Source organism: Actinia tenebrosa, unplaced genomic scaffold, assembly GCF_029948245.1.
Source record: "Actinia tenebrosa isolate PJP-AT-01 unplaced genomic scaffold, QUT_ActTen_1.0 PGA_scaffold2__45_contigs__length_23673736, whole genome shotgun sequence".
NCBI lineage: Eukaryota > Metazoa > Cnidaria > Anthozoa > Actiniaria > Actiniidae > Actinia > Actinia tenebrosa.
The window spans coordinates 16,131,092-16,157,377 of NW_028292579.1; the positions used below are offsets into that span (position 1 = coordinate 16,131,092).

The 26,286-nt window shown below is 37.2% G+C and overlaps 6 protein-coding genes across 6 annotated transcripts; 2 read left to right on the forward strand and 4 right to left on the reverse strand.

The window, feature by feature from the left end:
* Positions 1 to 500: 500 nt before the first annotated feature.
* On the forward strand, positions 501 to 5,934 carry LOC116298763 (neuroguidin). Its single transcript, XM_031707308.2, has 17 exons — positions 501 to 566; positions 708 to 764; positions 1,013 to 1,084; positions 1,336 to 1,376; positions 1,456 to 1,552; positions 2,011 to 2,095; positions 2,593 to 2,648; positions 2,952 to 3,057; positions 3,741 to 3,827; positions 3,931 to 3,962; positions 4,279 to 4,340; positions 4,479 to 4,524; positions 4,802 to 4,885; positions 5,108 to 5,133; positions 5,245 to 5,272; positions 5,728 to 5,758; positions 5,857 to 5,934. Exons 1-17 carry the CDS (start codon positions 552 to 554, stop codon positions 5,868 to 5,870), a joined length of 939 nt encoding a protein of 312 aa, XP_031563168.1. The 5' UTR covers positions 501 to 551; the 3' UTR covers positions 5,871 to 5,934.
* A 962-nt stretch (positions 5,935 to 6,896) lies between these two features.
* Positions 6,897 to 9,429, reverse strand: LOC116298764 (uncharacterized). Its single transcript, XM_031707309.2, has 3 exons — positions 9,198 to 9,429; positions 8,833 to 8,979; positions 6,897 to 7,921 (listed from the first exon to the last, which is right to left on the reverse strand). The coding sequence occupies exons 1-3, from the start codon at positions 9,357 to 9,359 to the stop codon at positions 7,757 to 7,759; spliced, it is 474 nt and encodes a 157-aa protein (XP_031563169.1). The 5' UTR covers positions 9,360 to 9,429; the 3' UTR covers positions 6,897 to 7,756.
* Positions 9,430 to 10,701: 1,272 nt separating this feature from the next.
* Positions 10,702 to 13,106, forward strand: LOC148909416 (uncharacterized). Its single transcript, XM_089033861.1, has 3 exons — positions 10,702 to 10,875; positions 10,990 to 11,052; positions 11,861 to 13,106. The coding sequence occupies exons 1-3, from the start codon at positions 10,769 to 10,771 to the stop codon at positions 12,546 to 12,548; spliced, it is 858 nt and encodes a 285-aa protein (XP_088889987.1). The 5' UTR covers positions 10,702 to 10,768; the 3' UTR covers positions 12,549 to 13,106.
* Positions 13,107 to 13,206: 100 nt separating this feature from the next.
* LOC148909417 (uncharacterized) lies at positions 13,207 to 14,382 on the reverse strand. The gene has a single exon (XM_089033860.1). It carries the CDS (start codon positions 14,380 to 14,382, stop codon positions 13,300 to 13,302), a length of 1,083 nt encoding a protein of 360 aa, XP_088889986.1. The 3' UTR covers positions 13,207 to 13,299.
* A 1,037-nt stretch (positions 14,383 to 15,419) lies between these two features.
* On the reverse strand, positions 15,420 to 22,043 carry LOC116298767 (uncharacterized). The gene is made up of 5 exons (XM_031707313.2): positions 21,720 to 22,043; positions 18,971 to 19,105; positions 18,096 to 18,158; positions 17,927 to 18,016; positions 15,420 to 16,935 (listed from the first exon to the last, which is right to left on the reverse strand). Exons 1-5 carry the CDS (start codon positions 21,921 to 21,923, stop codon positions 16,264 to 16,266), a joined length of 1,164 nt encoding a protein of 387 aa, XP_031563173.2. The 5' UTR covers positions 21,924 to 22,043; the 3' UTR covers positions 15,420 to 16,263.
* Positions 22,044 to 23,849: 1,806 nt separating this feature from the next.
* Positions 23,850 to 25,978, reverse strand: LOC116298761 (uncharacterized). The gene is made up of 2 exons (XM_031707305.2): positions 25,756 to 25,978; positions 23,850 to 24,196 (listed from the first exon to the last, which is right to left on the reverse strand). The coding sequence occupies exons 1-2, from the start codon at positions 25,856 to 25,858 to the stop codon at positions 23,928 to 23,930; spliced, it is 372 nt and encodes a 123-aa protein (XP_031563165.1). The 5' UTR covers positions 25,859 to 25,978; the 3' UTR covers positions 23,850 to 23,927.
* Positions 25,979 to 26,286: the final 308 nt, after the last annotated feature.

Below are 26,286 nucleotides of genomic sequence, written 5' to 3' on the forward strand. Positions count from 1 at the left end.
TGATTATTTTATGACAGGGGCAGATCCAGGGAGGGGTAAAAGGGGACTGTAGCCTCCCCTTCATTCATATATAGCTTTATTTGATCAAAGTATATTGTTAAATATTCTTTCCAAGTTCTGTATTGTCATTCGGTCAAGCCCCCCCCCCCCCCCCCCCTTTTACATTTGGCTGGATCCACCCCTGCATAATCAACTCGAAAACGTGGTTAGGACTGACGTTTATACTCCATGGATATCGGACACGCACTGAAAAGAAGTCGATGGAGTTAGGTTTGATGATAGAGAACGCATGCAAAACTAGACCAAGTATCGGAGTTTATTTTCCTTATCATATAACCTCGATCGATACTCCAAGAATCTATGTTCTCGGGTAGTCTATCAGTGATGGGTACCCCCTTTGATGGACTTGAAGGAATGTAGATGGAGTGAGCCGGAACCGGAAGATTTAGGGAAGATGAAGAAACATATGCAACGGGGATTGTTTCAAGTATTTTACATCTATTGGGCTCCCTGTGGCTTATTTGGCCAGCGGTGACCTGTTAAATTTCAAGATGGCGGACGAAGAGGTACATGTGACTTCTCTTTTACTTGTTCTTCTTGTTGTTATTCTAGGATTTCTACCCGCTTTGAAGCTAATTTTTTACTGTAACCTATATGTTATGATATCCACGTTTAACTTTTAAGAATGTTTTCTTTGTCTTAATCAGCTGATTGCGAAGGATTTGCCCGAGTACATCGCGACTCTCAAAGAGATAGACGAACAGGTAGGTTGTGTTAGACGTCAGTAACGTTTGTTAGACCAGTTTGGCTTTGAAAACTCCGATTATTGCAAATGTGTGTTGTTTTTTTTCCACTAAATATATTATAAGGATAATGAAAATTAGAAGACTACATCCTTGAAAAGCTCCAAAACCCTTTGACAATTCGCGTTGACAATTCCTAGTATTTTTGTAGAATTAGTACTATATAAACTTATTACCTTAAAATTATTGTTTTTGCATCTTATTTGAAGGTTTCTGAGATCTCTCAGCGAGTCGGTGGTCTAATAGCAAAGATAGATGATGAAGACATCTCAACAGCGAAGGTATTAAACGACGACTTATTTTGGCATTATGACTATGATTGGTTAAACAAAGATGTCTCTGGGGGATCGATGCAAGTATAATTTCCCGATGGAACGTACGATGAAAGATAGAAATTTTTTCTGCTATTTTGAATAACTTTTTAACACCCAGAAGTCTATTTACTTCATCCATGGTAGAAATTTTGAATAAAACATTAAATTATGGTTCATTATTGAAATACTGTAATGCTCTTAAAACATTTTTTTCCCAGGGCATTAGCTTTTTGGAAGTAAAGACACAATTGCTTTTAAGGTACATTACATGTTTTTATAGATATCTTTTGCAAAACTAATTATGTATGCTGATTATTTGCTTGTTCATTTATCATTAGTTATTTAATCAATATTGTATACTACATGCTGCTCAAGTCGGATGGAGAGAAAATTGAAGGAGACTCCGCCATTGACAGATTGGTTGAGATTCGCACTGTAAGTATTACAGTAATCAGAAGATCTGGTACCATTAGTCATTCCGTGGATAAGGAAAAATCTGGGTTGGCATTTCAGTGCATTTTGGGGCTGTTTTAGACTAGGGTCAAATGTTGAACTTCAAATGAGCAGAATCCAATAACATCCGAGAAGACGGCTTTGTTAAATTTTTCTTTTCAATGGTATGGCTCATGTGAAGTTGGACGTTCGACCTGAGCTTTGGGGGTTGAAATAGACACCATCTTGGAAAATGTCCTCTAAAACAGCCCCACAATGCACTACAATGCCAACTTGGACCAGTTTTTATGTCAACCTCAAAATGGCTAATAGTTGGCTAGTCCAATTCTAGTCTAATTCCAGCCCTTCAATCAAAATATAAACAAACAACTAGCATGAATAGCTTACTAGTATGGACTGAGTCTTGGCCTCAATGTAAACTAATGCTTTCATTAAAACAGGTGTTGGAGAAACTACGCCCCATAGATCAAAAAATGAAATACCAGATTGACAAATTAATCAAGATGATTACGACAGGGATGACAGGTAAGCCTAATATGCAAGTCTTTTGCACAAATTCCATGTATATAACTACTTTTGCTATAGGTGTCTTAAACTTTGCTAACTTTGGTATAATTTTTCCTAACCATATATATAATATATTTCATACTTTTGAGCATAAGATTTCTTATTTACTGACCACTCCAGGGTGGACAGTGGAAAGCCTAACAGGTTTTGCAATCCACTTGATAAGGCAGCCAATAGATTGAATTAGAAGTTAGAAGTTTATTTTGTGGAGGGAAGAAAAAACCTTGAAGCACAGGAGAGAACCAACGAGCAACTCTACTCACATGCAATACCAAGCATCGTCTGAATCCTCCCCACGAAACCCAAGTCGTCTTAGTGACAAGCGAGAACTCTAACTGCTACGTCACCCATGATTCCCAATAAGTACTAGCTAGCACATGCCTGTCCTTGTTTGACAATAGTTTCACAGTTTTTCCAAACTTCAATACATTTTATTCCATCTTAATCTTTTTCAGCTGGCGACAGCGATCCCCTGAGATTCAAACCAAACCCAGAGAACATGGCTGCCAAGGTGTGTATGTTCTCCATATCACTCTACTAATCTATTATCAATTAATATAAACCTACTCTTGGTCTATCACAAGTCCTGTGTTCTGATTGGTTGAGCTACTAGTGGTATATCACTCATCTAAAAGTGCAAGTTAGTTTTAAGAACAAAAACAATGAAAAAATACATTATTTCAACCTAATTTAAAAACTGTTTGTATCCATTAATATGACCATTGACTTACGGTAGCCCTGAGACACCTTATTGCAATTATATAAATGCCCAAGTTATAAGTAATTTTTTAGTTTAAACAAAATTTTTTTCCAGTTAGGTGAGGCTGATGAGGATGAAAGTGATGAGAGTGCTGATGAAACACATATACCTTCTAAATCAGGAGTTTATGTTCCTCCTAAAGTGACGGCAGTTCCTTATGGTAAGTATCAATTCAAATTGATTTCTACAGGGAAAGGAAAGAACTGGGGAAGGCATGATAGAAAACCTTTGTAGATTATGGCATATATATATATATATAAATAAATAATAGGCTCAAGACAATGAGAGAACCTTGTGGCATGTATTCAGGGGCATGTAGCAGTGAAACTTATGTCTCATACTAGCGTACACAGTGGTTCAAGGTTTCTCAATCATGATATTCTTTACAATAACTTTAAAATTTCAAGTTTGCTGATTGGCTATAAGAGGAGAAATAGATACTGTAAGCTGGACTCATCAACTAGCACACACTCTTTCCGTTGGTCGTTTTGATCACTACGTTGTTGTTTTTGTTATCGTAAAAAAACAAATTGACATCAATTTTATGTCTGTCCTCTTATTGAAGATTCGAGTAACAAGTAACATCACTTGTATTCTTTTCTTTTTTACCTGAAATTCTTTAGATACATGTACATGTACTCTGAACAAAACACTGACAGGGATTGATAGAAAACACTTGAGATGCTTAAAAATGCTGTGCTTCACGTTGTGGTTTTCTACGCTTTTCTTATCTTCTCTCAGCATCCCTTGTGTTCTGATCAGAATATCAAACACGGAAAACTGTTTTATATTTCTTCAATACTAATATCCTTGAATTTATTTATTTTTGATATTATTTCGTAGATGATGGACGCAGCTCAAAAAAAGACAAGAAAACAGAGAATGCCAAGAAAAGAGCCCTAGGAAGCTCAATCATACAAGAACTTAGAGGTTACAATCATGAAAAAACATATTTTCTAAACTTATATATAAGATTAATTAAATATTGATTAAAAAAATCCACTAACTTTTTTTGCTTATCTTTTTTTCCCAGATGAGTACAGTGAAACTCCTATGGAAATAAGAGTAAGTACTGTCAGATAAAATAGACCATTTCAGCATAATCTTTTCCCACTTCAGACCACATCATTCACGCAAGAAGACATGAATTTGAAAAGAAACAAAGAATCCTATTCTCAAGAGAATGGCACCTAACTAGTTTGAAACAATAATAATAACAAAGCATTTATATAGCACATGCTGAAACCTAGATGCGCTTTACAATAAAGTAATTTTAAAATAATAAAAAAATGGGAAAACATTACACATTAACCGAAGAGACCTTTAAATAAAATCACTTGACTACCTGATTTTACAGTACTTCCTTTTCTGCTTTCTTCAGGAGGAGGTTATAAATGATTGGAGAAGTTCAAAGAAACAAGAAGACGAGGCTCACCAACAGAAGTATGTATATTTTCCATTTTCTATTTTGTATGTTAAAAATAAATAAACCATTTTCTAGACTTTTTTTGTTGCTGAGTTCAGAGTGCAATTTCTATTTTCTCTGATTTGTTTTAATAATTTAAACACTTCTGTTGCCAGCTATGAAGAAGACAACTTTTTAAGACTGCCAACCAAAAAACAAAAGGTAAATACTATAAGCTACGGAGAGGTAATTGAAATTTAAACCCTCAAAGCATAGTAGAGAACCAACAAACAGCTCAACTAACACAACACTGAGTACAGGAATTGATCCTGGTTTTCAATGCCAAGAGGTAATCGTACAATATTCTCCCTACAGAGACAAGACCTCTGCTACCATAGTTACTACATTATATTGTATATTACCTTTTGTCAAATAAGATGAATCACTATTCAAAAGTATCATTACTTAGAGTATTATTTAACTATTTCTTTGCCAACAGAAAGGGAATCCTAGAGCCTCAAGCACATTGGATGAGCTTACTTCATTTACCAGCCTTTCTGTCTTGAGTGGTGATCAAACAGAGGTAAAGTATCTATCAACAGAGTGCAGCAGGAGTCATGATGCATATTTTTTTTCTAGACACATTAACTACTCTTATTTATAGGGCCCTTCTGCATTCTAAATTTGAGATCTTTGTTTGCTTTTTTATTGAATAACGTAAACTATGTCCAGTAACCAAATAAGGTGCCCAAACCTGTTTGATGAGTTCTCTGATATATATCTTTATTATCTTTTTTGATTCCAGGAAGGGGGAGACTCCTCATATCGTCGGTAAGATAAAAAGGATGAAAATAAGATTAATATTACAATTAAAATTTTAAACATTGGTATGTTAAAAATATTTGGTCTAATATTTTTTTCTGTTTTCTTTTTGTATTTAAGGTCTTCTGGTAAAAAGAAAAAGCCTAAGGTATATGTCGAATAAATCAATTTTCCATAAAAAAGAATAAAAAGGCTAATTTTATCCAAACATTCATACATCAATCCAATCCTTCCAACCATCTATCCATTTATCCATAGTTAATAGAGGGGAATAGTTAGGAAACCTATTGTTATCAGGTCTTCGTTCACTTTTGATGTTGAACCGGTCTTGACCATGCACAATGTTTGATTTATGCTCATCACGTGCTCAAAAGGGTTTCCTAACCATTCCCCTCTATTAACTATGATTTATCCATTCATCCATCCATCCAGTTAGCTATATGTCTGTGTGTCTGTCTCAGGTGTGTCTGTCTGTTTGTTCATCCGTTCATCATTCTATTCATTCATTCAATTCATAATTGGCGCTACTAAAAATTTGTGGTCAATCTAATTAAATATTATTCTAATTTTATCCTTAAACTAACTTTATCACTCTTATTCTAGTGGAAACGAAAGTCAAGTGCAAAGAAAAGAAGTAAGTTTAAAATTGATTAAAACATTTCAATAAAAGAAATTGAAAAGTGTAAAAAAAAATTCAAAATCAATAATATTTGTACATTTTTCTTTTCCTAGGAATACGACATTAATAAGCCATCCTGTATTCTACTGTAACTGATATCAGAATTAATAAAGTTTTTGCTGCAAATCTCAGTCATGAGGGTATTTTTGTACCAAGTCTCCTTCAATGAATCTGACAATGTTATTTAAATAAATCTCAAAATAAAACGAATATATAAAATTTTTTCTCTTGATTTGCTTAAACTACATTTAACTTCACTATAACTCAAGCCATATTCAGACCATTTTCTGCCAGTGGTACATGTGCAGCATGTGACAGCATTCAATAAGTTACAGTGCTTTTCGATAGCACATCTGAAATCGTCGTCTCAATGAAGTATGGATACATTCCATAGACACATGCCCTCCAAAGCTGTCACTGACAATTTTATGAAAATACTTTGATTGACATCCACCAAAACACTACTTTGTCACGATAGCAAATTGTGCAATTTTGCCTACGTAAATTCGTTAATAGTTTCAAAGATCTTGGTGTTACTATCTCCAATAATCTATCCTGGAGTGAACACATTGGCATCACTGTAAATAAAGCTAACAAAGTCCTAGGGACTATTTTACGAACTGTTGGCACCGCCAATACCACAGTCTTTTCGATGCTATATATCGCGCTTGTAAGACCAATCCTTGAATATGCGTCACCCGTTTGGTGTCCACACCTGGTGAAAGACATAACTGCATTGGAAAAAGTACAAAGAAGAGCTTCCAGACTAGCACTTCGACAAACTAGAGGGGAAATGACATACGAAGAAAGATGTAAAATATTGAAGTGGCCTACTCTCTCAACCCGCAGGGACTACCTAACTCTAGTTGAATGTTACAAAATAGTTTTCGGTTTAGGTATTCTAAATTTCCGTGACTTTTTTGAATTTACGAAAGTTACGTCTACCAGAGCTAATCATTCCTACAAACTTTATGTTAAAGCAGCCAGAGTTAACTGCTACAAATACTCCTTTTTCGTCAGAGTTGTTAATATGTGGAACGATCTACCTAAAGACATTGTTGAAACCGATGGGTTTAGATCATTTAAGCAGAAATTGAAGTCTCACTTAGGTGTTTAATGTTTACATATTGCAGTACACATCGATTAGTATATTTTTTAGTAGAGTCTAGATTAAGGAGGAGACAGGTTCTCTGTTGCTCTGGGTTTCTCGCGCGTGCGCTCACCAGGCGGACAGACTTCATAATCTGTCTGGTGGGTGCGCGTGCGGGGGTGGGGCTCAGGGTGGCGGAGAGCTTGTCTCTCCTTTATTTAGTACATATTCATATACTTATACTTCATTTATAGAGCATTTTTCGCTAATTACGCTGCTTAGGGTCTTTCTTTATAATGCATTTTTGTCATGTTTTGTTGTTTTTCTTGGGAGTTTTCACATAGGGATAACCTCATAACTTCCTTTCAAGTCGCCTATTATTGTGCTTTGTTGTCTTATTTGTATTGCTTTTTGCTAGCCTCTGCTCTTACTTGTATTTTACTATTTGTCAATAATTTATTTGCGATTTGAATAAACTATGTATGTATGTAAATGAGAATCACTGTCAAGGCTTTGGCATGCACCAAGAATATAAACATGGCGGCCACAAGACAGAGATCCATGACAGGATAAGAAGTCCCTTATAATAATCTAAGTTTTGTTCAAAATTCATAGAATCCATGCTTACCTAACAATTCTAAGAATTTGTCTTGAAATTTAAGGCCCCGTCCATACTATGCCGGATAAATTTGAATCTGAATTTTTATTTATTCGGTTAGGCCTACCGTCCACACTAGTCCGGGCAAATCCGGAACAATTCTTCACCAGAAATGAATTTTTGAAATGGAACCGAATAAATAAAAATTCGGATTCAAATTTATCCTGCATAGTGTGGACGGGGCCTAAGTTTATTTGAAAATGTACTATTCTTTTTTGTCCTTGTTTGATAGTTCTTGATCTGTATTATCTAGAATATTATTTGTTTTGCTACTGTGATGTATTAATATGAGTCCCATTAAGATCAATGATGCTCCAATCCACCATCTCAATGACTGGCTTTCTTCAAAAAATGTAACACCTAAGATTGCCTGGAATGTCAAACAAAAACTGTGAATTTCATTATTCCAACCATGCTAGCATATTGTGATCAGCTCTTTATGTTTCCAACATATAGGTTGGATAAAAATAGACCTATCCCGAATTCACTTGACTGACCACGAAACAATGGTTTGAAGTCGAGACTGAACTTGATTCTTTTATTCATCAAGTTCAACCTCGACTTGAAGCATTTGTTTTATGACCCATCAAGTGAATTCGGGATAGATCTATTGTCGATAACTTTATCTTGGGTTTCCCTGGTCTATCGACCTGAGGGAGGAATGGCAGTTTTTAAAAATGGACTGGCCATAAAGTAAAGGGATAATGCAAGTGGGCCTCCCCAAAACCCACAAGGAACGCCTGGCTATGCAGGCTATGCAGGCTATGGTAAAACTGGATTTCAAGGAGTTCCTTTTTTGGTGGCCCACTAAAAAACGAGGTCAAAAAAATAATGGCACTCCTAAGTTTTGATGCAGGAAAAGATTTTTAGATACTTTTAAGACTTTCATGTGTTGAAAACAATGTTTTGTAAGGTTTTATGGTTTCCACATGAATATAAAAGAGTGACATTCTTAGTTTGCACATTATGTCACCATCTTGGATGAATTTAATAAAATCATCCAACATGGCCACCGTGCCTTTTGTTATTTCACTCTTAGTAGTACAATTTTTCATGACCACATCCATTCACCCTTCAAATACCATGTTCATTAGCTCCTCCTCCCCATCTGGTAATTTCTGACAAGACTGATCCTCATAATTAATACACAGTTTGATTTCCCTGGATTTCATTGGTGGAGGGGAGGGCAAGTGTTTTCATGCAGGTTGAAAAAAGTGCGTTTCATAGTGAATAAAAATACTGTAGCATATCATTTTATGAAAAAGAATTGCCATGTCTTACCGTGCAAACAAGGTTTGATCCTGTGTTAGTGACTGTTGCTACTGCTGTTGATGAACACTTCCTAAGAGACTTGACAAACAGCGTCCACATTAACGCGTTGAATATGAACACGAGAACAAACGACAACACTCTACACGAGATAACCATCTAAAAATAAAACCATTTAGAATAATATTAAGTTATATTGTCAAAAAGCTGGGGTTTTTTTTGAGTTTTTGAGGAAAACTTAAACTTAACTTGACTTTTTTACTTCAATGAAGACCTAACGTACGAAAGGTTAGTATAAGTTGAAAACCTTTTTTAGATGGTGTTTAAGATTCCTTCTTTAAATCCCAGTTTAAATTCACTTGTATATATATGCTTACCCAAGAGCAAAGGTTTGGTTGCTGAGAGCTGACAGCTAGAGAAAGAAGAATGTCATGACACACGAAACGACGAAGAATCTCTGGTGACATGGCAAGTTTAGCAAAGGAAGAAGCTGTAGCGGCGCTGGAGCCAGCTGCTATAGCTAAAGTAAGGCCCAACATGGAACTTTTCACGTAGAAAAGGTGGGAAAATTCGGAAGAACTCGTTCAGTGAGTCCAAAAAGATGGTTTCTAGCAGGCGTTACTACTAGTACTAGCTGGTGAGTGGCTGCTTAGGCACACCACAGGTATCCCGCAACTGTTCCTTTTTACGTTCTGTAATAAAATCATAGGCAGACGATAACAAACTAAACTTAAAACTCTAACAAACCTTTTGATGCTCTCTATGATCCTTTGTGTTATCGTATGGATTGAGCCGGGTTTTTGAAAATAAATGGAACTGCCGGCCATTTACAGAGTGTTTTGAAATTCTTGATCGGCTGCCTGTCATTTAGCCTTCTATATGAAAAGGACTAAATTAGCTGCAGTTTACTTTTCCCCCAGGGATTTTTATCTGCTTAAGCTAGATCTTAATTTGACGGATTTGGGTAGATAGGGATAAGTTACTCAAAAATAGAAAACTTTCACTTTTTCATTTTCTATTATTTTAAAAATCAAAAAAGAAAAAAGGGAAAAAATGAGCAAATGCGTGAGTAGGTATAATATTTAGGTCACCCATCCAAGTGCTAACCCTCCTCAGACGACCTTGACTCAGTATCTTGAACGACAACGATTTATCCACTGGACCAAGGGTTCAGGTCAATCAGCATAACAATAGCCGTGAAAACAATGCACCGAATAGACTAAACTTTTTAACAGTATTTTTTAAACCGATTCCGTGCGTGGCAGAGATGCAAGGGATTAGCCGATATGGTCTGGGGGCCGGCTGGTCTCTCCCCTGATGCTTTGGCTAGAACATTTTCTTGCGTAATTCGCACACCCAAGGGCAGAAGGATTTAATCGCCGTCAGGTCCGAAGTCCATACGCCGCCTCAGCTCTGCGGATGTCTCGGGGGTATGGCAAAGTAGAATCGATTTTTTTTTATTTCTCTCGGTTAGTTCGAACCCCATCTTATCCACATATGATTTTTCTTTTTTTTTTTTTTTTAATCCATCTTAATTTAAATCTTCAACTATGCTTTCTTATCTTTCCTGGCAAAGTTTGCTGACAAGAACATTTACTGCACGAATTTGGATCTCTATATCACATACCCGCAAAGGACTCTTGGGTAGTGTTGTGAAGACTTCTGGGTACTATTGCGCAATTTCTACATTAAATGACATAATGACAAAGGATGGTAGAAAGGTAAGAAAATTAATTGGAGATTCTGACTGAGAACATTGGGGTATCTTGCTGCGTCATGGTGCATAATCAAATTCACAAGTAGTGTGACATGCATAACGCAAACTGTTTATTTCATAGCCTAAAAACGGGCAGAACCTGCAGTTATTTTGATATTAGGGAGTTTAAGATAGGGCAGCTACGGTAGACTACTACGGTTGAACGCGGTTCGTGATCTGGGACGAGTTTCAATGCGCATGGATGAAAATTCATGCATGCAGTGGCTGGCCGTGAATCCGGTATCATTTTGGCTTCCTATTTCAGCCATGGCTTCGCCGAATGCAGAAAATGAAAACTGGTGAGTGTTTATCATGAGTTTTTGGCAAATGCGTACGTATATCAGGTTAAATTTATGAGAATGTATTGTATAGCTTGCTACAATTTAACACGCTGTAATATCGCAATTTTTTAGTTCCACAAGTCCATGCAATGTTCCACGTGTGGAGTCGGATGTCACCGGTTCTCTTCGCAATAAGTAAGTAAAAACAATCAAAACTACTTTGTAATTCTTTCACAAGAGTTAATGCAGAGAGAGAATAAAGTCCATTAAAATGTTTTTCTTAGTTGAGGTTGATTGTCACATCACCTTATTTTAATTGCAACAAGCGTTCGCTCTAAAATATTTTTATATTTGTACTTTCAATCCCACGACACTTAGGAAACGAAGTAGGAAAATAATGTACTATTATTATTGTTATTGTTATTATAGTTATTACTATTATTATTATTATTGTCATCATTATTGTTGTTTGAATGCAATTAGTTTAAAACCATGAAATATTTTGCTGGACTAACAACAACTAATTTGCATCTAACATGGAATAAACCAACCATGCACTTGCGACACCTCACTGGAAAAAAAACTTATGTTGATAAACTTTTTCATTTCCTTCTTGTGTCGTTCTTTCTGTTCCTAATTTTATCATTCTATGCAGGAAATTTTGTATTTGCGGCTCAATAAAGTTTTGTCTTTCTTGGCACTAATCAATTATGAGCAATATATTGAGAGAGGTGCTTTGCTAGAGTATTTTCCTTATATGCGTGAGACACTTTTTAAGAAATTGCACTAATTAGTTCTCGCTAGTCTTTGTTCAGTAAAAAAAATTGCACTAAATTAAATTTGCGATTTTGTCAGCAAACTATTACACAGATGTAATGGAAGCCCTTTCTCTATTTCATGGGTACAATATATTTGCACTTAATCATTCGCTTATTATAACTTGGTATTCAATTATGTTTAGGGCATGAAAAAAAAATTATTTCTTTTTTTATTTCATTTACAGTGGAACATTTAGATGGACAGAGGAACGAGATAGACTTCTTCTACAACAAATAGTATCCCTCGAGCCTTTTGCCTACAAAGCTGGGACTAAAGAAGCAGGTCTTAGGTGGACAGAAGTAGCAGAACGGATCAACTGCTATGCTCATTTCTCAAGTCAACCTAGAGATCAACGCAGTGTGAGGGAACGTTTCAACAAATTGTTGGCAGACTTCAAGAAAAAAAGCAGGAATGAAGAGTCTGCAAGTGGCATTGCTCCTGATGACCAAACAGAAAATGAGATGATATTGGAAGAAATAGTCGAAAAAATGAAATCTCCGCTGATCCAAGTTGCAAGGGATGAAAAAAATCAGGAAAAAAAGAGACAAAATGCCATATTCATTAGGAACAATGCAATGGAAACATGGTCTAAAACAAGAAAGAGTGGTAGTGAAGGTGGTGATTCGGGTTCAGAGGGGAACGGCCAAGTAGAGCAGGCGTTGACCAAAAGACGTAAAACAAGAAAAGGAGGGTCAGAAGCACTGCAGTACTTGGCTGAAAAAACAGAAGTAGAAACCGCTCTGCGAAAGCAAGATCTTGAATTACGCAGAGAAGAAATGCGTCTTCAAGCAGAACAGCAAAAGGAACATTACAAATTGAAACAGCAACAGATGCGACTTATGGCTGACATTGTCAAAAGACTAGCAAAATAAGTTTTTGCCTTTTAAACCACTCGGTTCTTGTTTGGATTTGTATGTTAAATTACATTACTTAATGTAATGTGAAACGCACTTTAATAATACTTTCCACTAGCTAGTGTTTTTGTTCTATTAGAAATGCTTTTATCGATATCGTACAGTATATCAGTCACAAAACAAAACTAAAGTATGAGAAACCAAGATGCGTGTGTTACGTATGTAAGCTATTTATTCAAAACTGCATTATTCAACTTATAGAAATAATATTATTGTGAATATATATTGAATAATTTTAAGCATTTGTAAATATTTATTACTGATCAAAGTGTAAAACCTGGTTTACCCGAGCAACGCAAATACACAAACAAACGAAAGGACTGGCTTGCGTTGTAGTATTGCGTTTGCGTTTTCACCGGTACGGTTCACACGTTAAAAATGAAAGAATGGAAACCTTTCCATTTTCTTGCGTTTGCGTTCGCACTTGCGTTGCTCGTGTGAACCAGGCTTAATAGTCAATTGGACCAGGTTATAGTAACTATTATTATAATATAACAATTATTAATGTAATTATGAAGATGTATTACCAGAAGGCTTAATAAACCCAAGAAAATAGATGTAACCGATGGAATTTCAATTGGGGTATACTAAAATGTATCAAATTAAATAAGATCTATTTCAGGGGTGTAATGACCTACTTTATTCTATTAAAAACAACAACAAACAAACAGAAGAGCGTTGCAATATTTCCAACAGGATATTATGCGCTTTATGCTAAATAGTCAGCTAATGTTGGAGGCTCAACTTGAAATGACTCAGAGGTTGTATTACCATACAAACAAGTGAGCATGTTTCTGAACAATGCACTTACTACGTACTGCTTTCCTACTGCACTTAATCCTATCTTTAAGTTTTTCTTATAGTCAATGAACTTGAAGTAGTTCGAGACATCGCGAAACAACCACTCCACGGAGACTCGGACTGAGCTCATAGCTTCATTGAAAGACCTCATATCAGGTGTTAGAACAGGAACATCTCCAACGCGATAGGGACACATCAAGTTGGGGCGGAGCGGGTAGGCTTGGTCACCGTATACACAGAGAACGTTCCCTGCTGGGTTAAAAGCTATTCTTTCAAGGGTTCCCAAGAGTCCCGAGTCTCTTAACGTCCCTGCATCATGTCGGCACCCTTCCACTGGACCGTAAAGATTGGCTATCAAACCATTTGGAAGTGCTAATGCTTGAAACTTTAGCGCGTGAACTCGTTTGTGTCCGTTGTATACTACGTTTTGGTGTAAGCCGGGTCTGCATATTGGACGGACAGTCCCATCAATGAAGCCAAAACAATTCGTTAGAGGAGCGCCTTTTCTTAATATGGCTTCTGAATATCGTTGAAGAGATGCTCTGGAGAGAAAAGGTTGATTCCAGGAGGATAAACGGAAACCATGAGTTTCATAAATCCAGTCAAGCACAGTGTTTGTTATCATGCTTATCTCGGGTATTGGACGAGCGAACGTAGGAATCATATCGTAATACCGACCAGGGTAGGCCAATCTCTTTAGCAGCATGCACAAGCCCTCTAATCCACTGCAGACAGTCCCTTGAGAACAAACGAAGCGTACAGGTAGCTGCAGATGGTTCCCTAACACTGGTATATCCTCTTTTGCGACTCTGAAGTTAGATTCGCACTCGCTAGAACTCAAGTCATCCAAGCAAAAGGAGTCGTATTTCCAGAATGGATAAGAAGGATTAGAGGGTTTATATTCTTCATATAAAATCAAGAACTCATCCTCTCTCAAAATACCATCAGCAAAGGCAATGACGATTGCATTTCTTATATCTTCAAACGACATTTCTGCTAGCCAACACTCGGATAGCACTCGGTTGCGAATCAAAATATATCATTTTTTGCGACCACTGAACCGTATACGGTATGCTCGATCCAGTATTCACCAGACGCGTTCAACCGTAGTAGTCTACCGTAGCGGTCTTATCTTAAACTCTCTATTATGTAGAGAACACCTTAAGGGAGAAGATCCTCTTAGACGAGTTAAACGAAATCATTCTTTTCTGTGAAACAGCTTCTTCAGCTGTATTAGGCCTCTGTGCATGATACAGGCAACTTAGTGAACGAATATAGAACGTCTGGTTGAAATTTCTCTTTCGTATTCTACTTTGCAACTCAGACCTAATTTAACGTGCAAGAGAAATTTGTGATTTCAGGCAACATGCCTTTCACTTAAGAAACGGGATTTATTAGTGATTTAACATCCTAAGATACATACAAAATTTCTCCTCAATAGTTATTAGGAGAACAAAAAACGATACTCAAGAGAATAACACGTGGTTTGAAATGGGGGCACAGGAATGCACGGATCTAATTTGTTTTTGTTTTCTCTCACTACCGCAGTACTGTGCTACAAGAGAATTGCGAAATAAATTGTAAGAGAGAGCACTGTAAAATACACTCAAGTGTTGAGGCGCCTAAGAACTGACCTTCTTTTTTACTACAAAGTTGCCTTTTTTTCGAAAGATGCCACACGTAGCAACTTTCCTGCAATGATTAAAGGCGGTGCTACATATTGTGCGCAATATTTCAGGCAATCTTGCTGAAATAGGATGGTTTTCCACTTCAGTAACATTACGTGCAACAAATTGCGTTGTGTGACATGGCACCGGTGTCCGTAGCTTAAGGAATCCAACCCAATTATGCCAAGTGGTACAAAGAAGTCGCAGAACATCACGCCATATCAACCTTACAGGAAGTGTTCAAACGAGAGAAAACATAACACAACAGTTGCACCGTTTGTCAGGGTCTTGACTTGAGACACTTGAGTTCCTAGACGCGACAGTTCTAAGAATCTATTGCAATTAAAGTGAGGCAAATCAATTTTGATATGAATCCGTGTTTATTGCTGATACATTTTTTATCATAAAACTACATTTAAAAATACTCTTGACAGAACTTATAAATAATAATAGTAATAATGGGGTTCTTATATAGCGCATTTTCACATTGTTTCAATGCGCTTTACATTGCAGTGGAGGACTTTACGGGCTGCATATTAAGGCGCTATTAGCAGCCGTGCTGCTTACAATCATGAGTGATTTATTAGTAAGTTAGTATTAATGCCTCCAGATTGGGATAGGCTGTTGAACCGGGAGACAATCCCCTAAAACTAATTCTTGACTGAAAGTTTCCATGACATTACAGTTCTAGTGCTATTGAGAATCATTGAAGGAAAAAACCTCTAAACTGAGCCAGAAAATGGTTTTCTTAGACTTTTGATTCAAACCAAGTCACAGGGGAAAATCCCGTATACAGCTATTGCATCTTGCATACCAAGCCAAAAATGTACTATGGCCGCGAATGCAATCAGCGAAAGTTCACGATATGGAGTTCCCAAATTTTGTCTGCACGTTTGTCTGTATATCAAGAAAACGTTCTGCGACCGACTAAATTGATGGGTTTTTTTTCGCAGCTATAACTATGATATACCATAACTCAATTCCACTGTTTCCTCGTTTAGGCAGGGCCTTTTAAGGCTGCAAACGGTCTACTACACCAATTTGCTATTGCAAAAATCATTCTTGTCTGTTGAATAGGATTGACAATCTTTCAAGTTCTAAGCCACTTGCCACGCCACTTTTCCAAGGGCAGGGAATTGAAATTCGCTCAAAACTTTCTTGAATACTTTCCTTCGTAAAAATCTTTTTTTTTTCCCCCTACAAAACTACGAATTATTACTTGCTTTACTCTTCCAACTATTACCACTAAATGTTCTTGCAACAGTTTTGGAATCTGCAGTCAAGCAAGGCAAAATGTTCGGCTTTGAGCCTCTTTTCTTCAGCAACTTTTCATGTTCATCACGTAGCGAACTAAAGTCCCTTTTAAGCTGAATGAACTCTGAGAAAGTCTGCTTTCTTTCAGGTGTTTGGAACCTTAGTGCTTCTATTTCACCCAGAAGAACAGCTATTCTATTTTTCAACAAATCTCTCTCCTTATAAAGACTCTTTAGAGCTTGTGAAGAGTCTTGAAGACTGAACTCCAGCGAGTCTATTACTTGATCTTTCTCTGCGTTCTCTTCTTTCAATCCAACAATAGTTTTTTCTAGTTCGGAAATATGGTCTTTAAGTTGCTTGAGTTCGAGTGTTAAGTGCGGTGGTGGCTGTTCGGGTTTAGGTTCAATGGGTTTTTCCCGCGTTTCTTGTTCTTGTCTCAACTGTACTTCAAGCACTTTGACCTTCGTTTTTAATGCGTCTAAAGACTTTCGGAGAGAGTCGTTCTCACAAGTCAGTTCACGAATCCCTTTTTGTAAAGTTACTTTTGCCTCTTGGAGATCGGAATTTTCTTTCTTGATGGATTCTAGAGTGCAGTGAGTGTCTTCTAACTTAGAATTGAACACCTTTGAAAAAAAAAAAAAAATTATTTGTCATTATATTTAGTTTTCTTTCCTTTTTCATTATCATGCAGTTATTGCGCTCCATTTCTATCGGTTTTATATTCAATTCCTTTCTTCTGCTTTTTATCTCTTTTTTATCTTTTTCTTCCTTCCTTCCTTTCTTCCTACACCCTTTATTTCGTATTATTTGTTTATTCATTTATACCATCTCTTTTATTTTTCTTTCTCTATTTCTTCTAACTCCTCCTTTTTTACTTTCTCTCGTACTTTCGCCTTTTTCTTTATTTCTTATTTCCTTTTTGTCGCAAAAAATTCCCTCCTTCTTTACTCCTTTTTCTTTCTTTCTTTTCCTCGTTTCGTTTCTTCCTTCATACTTCATGCAACTCACGATTTAAATGTATTGTCTGTAGAAAACACTAGACTAAAACTAATGACAAGGATCAAGGTACGGGATACTAATGAAAAGTTGCCAAACTTTCTTCATTACAACTTGTTTACAAAGCGATTCAAGTGCTTAATAAAGCTGTCCAAATATTGACAAGGGACTTTCCACACTCACTTACGAACCGCACACTATTAGACAACATAAATCTCTAGGCTTATTTTGTCACTCTTTGGGGATATTTTCGATTGTCAATTCATAAACATTCATACAGTACACAAGATTTATTTTATATCCAATCTTTCTACGTTCTACGCGGATCAAAGATTTTGAGTTGATGTGCTTCAGCCCCAGAAATAAACGTTCATACTTATAGGGCGCTTTCCATTAGCTCTAACCTACCAGCTCGAGAGGCCAGTTCTCAAATGGTATGGGTCAGTTCTTTAGAACTGGTTAGCCAAGGTCTCAAAACTAATGAGAACTGATGCATTACATTTGAGAACTGGCTGCTTGCACTGTTTTGCTGGAATTATACGTATAGAGAATTATACTATATATAGAGTTTCAATAACACTGTAATCTTTTAAATTAAACTTTCTAGTGTATACGAACCTCTGTGTGTTGCATTCTTGTTTCTAGGTCTTCTAGCTTCATGTTCAAACCTCCATTTTCTTTTTCTAATTCCTTTATCTTTTCAACAAGCTATTGAGAGTTGGGGAAATTACCTCAACATGGTTGCACAAAGAAAATTCAACTTCTTACAACGAAAGATAATTGGTACCTTTTCTTTTTCCATGGCCCAGTTGTTTGCTTCTTCAAGTTTCTCAGAAACTAAGCGCATCATCTGTAGGGAAAATGTGCATCACTTTAATGAACTCAGTCCACAAATGATACAAAAGAATATTTGACTGTCTACTGATCGAAATTTTTGACTCTAGGTGTTCAATGGACCTAGTCTATGTTTTTCTTCAAATCACGTGTTATTCTCTCGAGAAAGAAATTCTTTGTTTGAGTTGCACCCATTCATGTGCCTTTTTATTCGATCAATCTGCAAGTGCAGTCAATTTGCATTACGGACCTCTTTAAAACTGTTTATTTGAGTTGCATCCATATTCATGCGCCTTCTAATGTAAAACCATTAAACAAAGAAATATTTCTCTAGGGAATGACATGTGATCCAAAATAGGAAAACAGTGGATTAGTTCTATGCCACTTTTACTTTTAATTTTGTAAAGAAGGGGGGGAGGGTTGTGGGTTTGTTCACACCTTCAAACAACCCCCTGGTAAAGAGCTTAAAGTGTATAAATGGGAACCAGCAAACTCTTGGTTTATTCTGACAAAATGTTGTAAGGTGACAGACTGATGTGGTTGGACTCTAGCTTGTATCCCACCTAGCAATAGGTATAAAGCATATGAATAATAGGTTGGTTGACAATAACAAAGCATTCCTTATTAGCTTCTCTTGTTAGATCAACCAGCATGGCAGTTGTTTCATTGTTATTCAAAATTCAAGAGGTTTAGTCAAGTGGTTGAACACACTGTAAAGTGATACTTCTAGATGCTTTAACCAGTCTTGTGTCAAGCACAACCCTGCTTTGCATTGGCTATATGTTCTATTTCTAGAAAGGTTCCCAACTTAAAGAAATATAAACCAACCTCTTGCTCATGTTTATAAGTTAATTCCCTATTGCTCCTGTCAATCCTTGCCAGACTGTCTTTCTGCATTTGTTCAAGTCTTGTTTTGAATTCTTCGGCTGTAGCATGGGTATTTTTGCACTTAAGTAGTTCACCCTACAGAAAAAGATAAAACAACTTAGTTGATAATTTGTCTTCACTATGATATTTGCTAAAACATTTAGCATTAAATGGTAATATAATGTCGTTGAAGTAGATGGAGGCTTCATAGTCATTACAGACCTTTTGCAAATTCACACGAGTGACAACGAAACAATGACTTCAAGCCAAGGTTGGACTGGATGTATTCATACTTGTACTGTATTTAATCAAGTCTAACCTTGACTTGGAAACATTCTCAACTGAATTTGCAAAAGGTCTTTTAATTGTAGTTCAAAAACATCAGTTCTACAATCTCAGTCGAGATAAGGCTGACAAAAAATGAGTTTTCCTGTAAAAGTAAGGGAACAAATACTGATACCGACAAAAGACATGTTATGCAGGTATTTTAGTTGCCAAGAATGAAGGGATTATACAGCTACTGAAAGAGTACTGTGTGTTGATATAGGTTATCCTTCTGATGAAAACAAAGAGAGCTTTACTCTTTTGTCAAACAAAGTACTTGTCATTGACATACCATCCTCTAACTTATGTGATAATGCTGATGATGACTTAATTCTTTATTCTTGGTGTTATGGGACTATTAATAGTATACATGAGGTCTCTAGCTAATAAAAATCTGGGGGGGGGGGGGGGTACTCCCATATATGGACTATACGGGGATGATCCGCTGAACAGGGTAATATGTTTTTTAAGCTTCTTGTCATATAAACAGGGTATGCAATTTCACTCAAGTTCCAAGTTCTTCCTGAGTTTCCTGTCATATTCAGGGTTTCTACTTTCATATTGACCGAAACTGGTTATTATGGTTGTAAAAAAAAAAACGATACACAAGATGACATAATAATTGAAACAGGAACTCAGTGCAATAAATTATATCTTATGTCATAAACAGGGTCCATAAATTTGAGTTTTTTTTATCATAAACAGGGTACCCCTTTCAGAATCCCAGCGGAACACTCCTACCCAAATTCTGGTGGAGTACCCCCCCCACCCTGGGATAAAAATGCTAATATGCCAAGAACATACATGTTCTATAGAAATTATATATAAAAATGTAAACTTGATAAATAAACAAAAGTTTTATTTTCTGTCAGTAGTGAATAATAACAGATTAATTATTATAAATTAATCATTATTATTTTATTCTATCTAGCATGAAATGTAAAAACTAATTCTTTTATCTTTATACCTTAAAATATCTTATTAACTACTCAGGAATGTTATGTATGATGACTAAGCAGACTGTGTGTATTTATACCTGTCTGATGAAAGACACTTCCAAAGCTGCACTAATCCCAGTCACAGTCATGAAGTTAATCAACTATACTGCATGGTTTATAAGTATCATGTTGTCAATAGTTCTCTTTACTTGGGTGCAATGTTTTCCAATTTCAAATTGTGTCATTCTCTAGAGTATCATTTCTTTGTTTAATAGTTGTGAATGAGATTGCAAATGAACATGAATACAACTCCAAAAAAAGAGTCTTATTCCAAGAAGAATGATATAATAAATATAACCAATTTTTTGCATTATAGTGTGAAAGGAGATATATGAGGTTAACCCTATCAATAATATCACTTAAGATCAAATTGGAATTTAGGAGTCAATTTTTACGGAGGGGGGAAAACAGGAGAACCTAAAGTAAAAACCTCAAAGCACAGGAAAGAACTGACACCAAGCCTGTCAGGAACTCAAACCTGATCAGTTGCTTTGGTGAGAGGTGATACATTAGCCGTGCACACCATCTGTGCTTTCCTAGAAAACGTGTGGTCTGAAATGTGTGGCTCCAGAAAATTGTGAAAAATAAGTCTCCCACCCCTCTGGAATTTCCAATTTTCTTTCATACACACCTCGTAATTTTGTTTTTCCTCTGACATCCCAACCCCTAGGAATTTCCAATTTACTCCACACACAATAGAAAAACATTACAGCCAAAGTAAAAAGGTCTGTTTAGTTCCAGAATTAGACATCCTGGGCCCAGTTGTACGAAGGGTGGATAGTTATCCGAAGGATGAATCTTATCCAGTGGATAAATTTGTATTAGATAACAGCACCCACTTATCTACTGGTTTAGGACATATCCATTGTATAGTGCTAGCAACCCTTCGTGCAACCGGCGCGGGCCCAGATGGAGTAGGTGGGGATGTGCACTATATGGGGCTAGAATTTCCACAGGGTTCCCAGGGTTGGAAACAGGGTATATGCTGAATTGTGGTTTTTGAAATGTCCTGAGGGAGGTGACCTAATCTAAATCCTTTTCCATAGGAGAAATAAAAAACATTTTTAGATAGAGACCGGAAAGTTCTGCCAAGTAACATCTTTATGATTTTCTTAGAGAAAGAGGGTTGTTCATTTGATAGTCCATGTTATTTCCTCTCTTCCCGCATCTAAAATAACGAATGCACAAAGCGGCATGTACAAGCTTGTTCTACAAGAAAGTTGCTTCTCTCTCTTCTTCTTCTCTCTGTACTTGGAGCTCGACAAGCAGTTTATTATTAAAATATATAAGAGCAGTCTACAATCGCTTTAGAAAGCAAAAGGACAGCCGAAAACAGAAAAACATTTTCATGTTAATAAAGCATAGCTTTATCAAACCGCAACCATTACCTTAAGATACTCTAGTTCTTTCTCTAGTAAGTCGCATTTTTCAGCCTTGATCTCACAGATCTCCAGATAAGCCACACGATTTTTCAGTCGTTCAGCTTCCCCATGCACATCCTGAAGGTGAAGAAGCGTTCGAATATGTTTGCTCGTCAAACGATCGTCCAATTCTGTTCGTTCTTCGAAGCTCTGGCGCTTCTGTACCGACATGTTAGCTTTCTCGAGCACTGCTTTTATCTAGTTATTCATTTGAATAAAAATCGGACATCGAAAGTAGAAACTTTTCAGGACAGAAATTCAATGCTCAATATATTGAATGCTTGTTGTTGTTTAGCCGTCGGCAAGGATACTAGTGCCAGGTTACACTCGGTCAGTTTATGCCTCTGTATGGACAAAAGAAAATGGAATCTAATTCCCCCCCGAATTTCAATAAAATCCCCCCCCCGGGAAATTACCATTAAACATCCCATTTAACAAGGACAACTACTCAGGTTTTGAGGGCGGATGGATCTACTACCCAATGTCTTCACTACCCAAAGTTGGGATGCATTATTTCCATTCTACATTTTAATTGGTTCTCTTGTCTAACCGTCTAAGGCTGCGTTCATTATGTATACTGCAGGGGGGGGGGGGGGGGGGGGCAGAGGAAATTTGGGGGGGGGGGTCATAAAATTTTTCAGGTGTTCAAGGGGGGATGTTAAATTATTTTTTGTAATGGTAGGGGGGATGCTAATTTTTCTGTCAACAACAAATGACTATTAACTAACATATAACACTCAACAAGAAATTTAATGAACAGGATAATTGTACACCACTATTTAAATAACATTGTAATCTTGATCATCATCATCTTCTTCAATTTTATCACTATTGTCATCATCATTATCATCATTGTCATCATCATCATCGTCATCATCAATAGTGGGATTAGACTTTCCTTCAAGTCCATGTATTACAAACTCAACATGTTGGAGAGCTTCATCACAAAACAACGCCAAATCCCTAAAATTTGGGCTTGAGGAGTTGCAATGCTTGCATATTGATATCTTTCTTTTAGGACATCTGAAGTTGACTTGGAACGAGTACTATCTCTCCACTGGAAATGTGGGTAATCAATTTTTTTCTCTCGTCTTCATCTTTGATAACACTTTCAAGTATTTCTCTTGCCCTCTTTTCCAACCTTTTCTGTGGCTGCCTTTTGGCCTTTCTGTTGTTTTCTTTCTTTCTACGCTTTAAGCGAGCGTTTTCACTGGAGCTTAGAGATCTACTCAGTCTAGATCGAGATAGTGTACGATGGGAATTGGTTAAATCATTACTGTATTGTGTGGAGGCTCTTCAATTGTTCTTGTAGCTTTCTGATACAGGAAGTTATGTACTGGTGCTCCTCCTCACATCCACTCTTTACACCAGAGATTTTGTCAACGTTAACCAGCCTTTGACGTCTTTGCTTGAGATCATTGTCTAGGATGCTGATATTGATTCAGGAGTGTATGATTATGACGATGATGACGAAGATGAAGACGAAAATGATTGTGATTATGAAAGTCAGACGGTGATAGTGAAGACGATGATGAGGTAGTGGCACTAGTCGACAGCGAGTCGAGGAGGAAATGGAAACCGATATTCCTCTTCCAGTTCAGTATGTATCGCGATCAGAAAGACAGTCATAGCAAGCTTTCGCTACCAGTCATCACAATGGCTTGCATAGAAATGTGTAGGTATCAGGACAAAGAAGTGATTGTATTTAGGTATGTAGGTGGGAGGGGGGGGGGGGGGGTACAACTTTTTTTGACATTAAGTGGGGGGATCTTAAAATTTTCGAGTATTTTTGAAATTTCCTCTGCCCCCCCCCCCCCCCTGCGGTATACATAATGAACGCAGCCTAAGTGGCCCCGGTGACATTAGTTGCACTGTAAGGGAATAAATAACATCGCTACTACTCTTAAAAGTTTGACTTTCCGTCACGTGGTGTAAAAAAAAACTGTACACGTGGTACAGCATTGGCATCACGTGGTCGATTTGAAATGCACATAAGAGACGCTATGAAGGCGATAAAAGATCACAACTGCCTCTTTCCACTGGGAAGAGTAATAGTAATGTTCATGGAGTCGAACCAACGGCTATATTAACAACAAGTTATGCTAACACTTTATTCTGACTTATCAGCACAGAAAGATTGTCGTTGCTTTACAACAGCCGTCCGACTCTGGTTTGTCAGTGGTTAGGATTATTAAGAATTGGTAATCTTTCCGGTTTTTGTTCCATTGTGTAACCCTCACAGCAGATGTGTCCAGGCGCACAATTAGTATTCTTAACTACTCTATCCAACTCTAAATGGCTTCGATAAGGGTCAGTATGCGTCTCGCAGACCGTGTTTTTGTTTCCAATGTTCGGGTTGTCTACTAAGCATCGGCGGTGACGAAAAATGCCCTCGTACGGTTGGTTAGTGACTTGGCATACTATTACTGTAGCAGGCTTGCTCACTGAAAGTAAATCAGAAAAATAATCAAAAACTGGTTGCTGCTTTTCATAATGTCATGACCAAAAAACAATTACAAACAAGTCGATCAACACTCCAGTACCAATACTGATGTCATCAACCCCAGGTGGGGGGACTCCGATTGGAGAAGGCAAGGGATGCTCGTCGTACCTCTTAGGGTGTCACAAATCTAAAAGTGCTACCAGAGAGTAAGCAAGTACCTCTTAGGGTGTCACAAATCTAAAAGTGCTACCAGAGAGTAAGCCAGTACCTCTTAGGGTGTCGAAAATCTAAAAGTGCTACCAGAGAGTAAGCCAGTACCTCTTAGGGTGTCGAAAATCTAAAAGTGCTACCAGAGAGTAAGCCAGTACCTCTTAGGGTGTCGAAAATCTAAAAGTGCTACCAGAGAGTAAGCCAGTACCTCTTAGGGTGTCACAAATCTAAAAGTGCTACCAGAGAGTAAGCCAGTACCTCTTAGGGTGCCACAAATCTAAAAGTGCTACCAGAGAGTAAACCAGTACCTCTTAGGGTGTCGAAAATCTAAAAGTACTACCAGAGAGTAAGCCAGTACCTCTTAGGGTGTCACTAACCTAAAAGTGCTACCAGAGAGTAAGCCAGTACCTGTTAGGGTGTCACTAACCTAAAAGTGCTACCAGAGAGTAAGCCAGTACCTGTTAGGGTGTCACATATCTAAAAGTGCTACCAGAGAGTAAGCAATTACCTCTTAGTGTGTTTTGAGGCAATAAGATACCTGAGATTATATGATGACAGTCAGAATGGCAGTTGTAATAATTTAGAATATTTATTTTCGGTTCATTATCTGACTTTTATCACTTAAGTCATAGATAATTGGTACCTTTTAGGGATAAAAACCATTAGTTCTCTAGCCCAACTGGACATGACTTAGGTACCTCTTAGGGACCAGTCGTTATTTCAGTCGGAGGGGCGGAGGGAGGTGGAGGAGAAATTGTTCTATTTTCTGTCACCTGACAGTTGTTTTCCGTGTATTCGTAACATCTGATTGGGGTTTTCAAAGAGATCTGGGTTTAAAAAAGCCAGTTTAGAGCTGACCGGCGGGGATGGGACTCTAGGTCCCATTGCGCGCCCACCGCCTTGGTCCTTAATTCTTTTTTGTATTATTTTTTCCTTTCTTTTTTCTTTTCTTTAGTATGTTTGTTAATTATTCTGTTCATTGAGAAGTTTGAAGGCCAATAAAGCTGTTAAAAGATCCCAGAAATATGAATGTTTTGAATTCAAAGGGATAGCTAGTCCCACTAAATCCCTTCCTAAGGGTCAAAGAAATAAAAAATATTAGCAAAAACAAAACAAAAACAAAAACGAAAAAAAAAAAAACCAAACAAACAAACAAACAAAGAAAAGGAAAAGAAAAAAAGGAAAAGAAAAAGAAAGAAAAAAGGTTTCAATCTTCAAGGAAAGGGAATTCTTTTGTTTTGTCCTCCAGATTGCATGGGAATTAGTACAAGGGGGGTTATTAGGGACCTAACTGTATCTGGCGTTATGACAAGACATCAAAATATTGAAAGCGGAGGATATAATACTTACTTCCACCACCTCGCCGTTCAGACCCGTGTTTTGCAGCGTCAGCAAACACCATCGCCATCATGACGACCATCACAAGAAAAAAAGCTTCAGATTTTGAAAACATTTTCAAGACTTTTCGCGTTCCGTTTCCAGTTCCTCACAGTGTTTGGTCAGCTTGCTTACTCTAACGAAGATAACTTGCAACTGAAAACCTGATGGATTCTACGCTTTCTTTGTACTGATTACAATGTGACGTCACGACAAATAAACCACGTGCAATGCATTCCTAGTCACAAGTTAAAAATTTGAACCTATTATCCGCTCTACGATAAAACCAATTAAAAACAGTTTAGGGGCGTAAACATGTTTATGGCCGGTTGCAATAAATGGATTTTTAACGTGGAAATGTTGTGTCAACGAGTTTACGCACTAGAGGTTTTACAAGTACCTGTGAGCTGTGAGAGAAGTAGATAACACGCCCCAAAACTGTTTTAAAATTGCTTTTATCGTAGAGATAATAGGTAATTCAACTTGTTTAAGCTTCGTACCCAC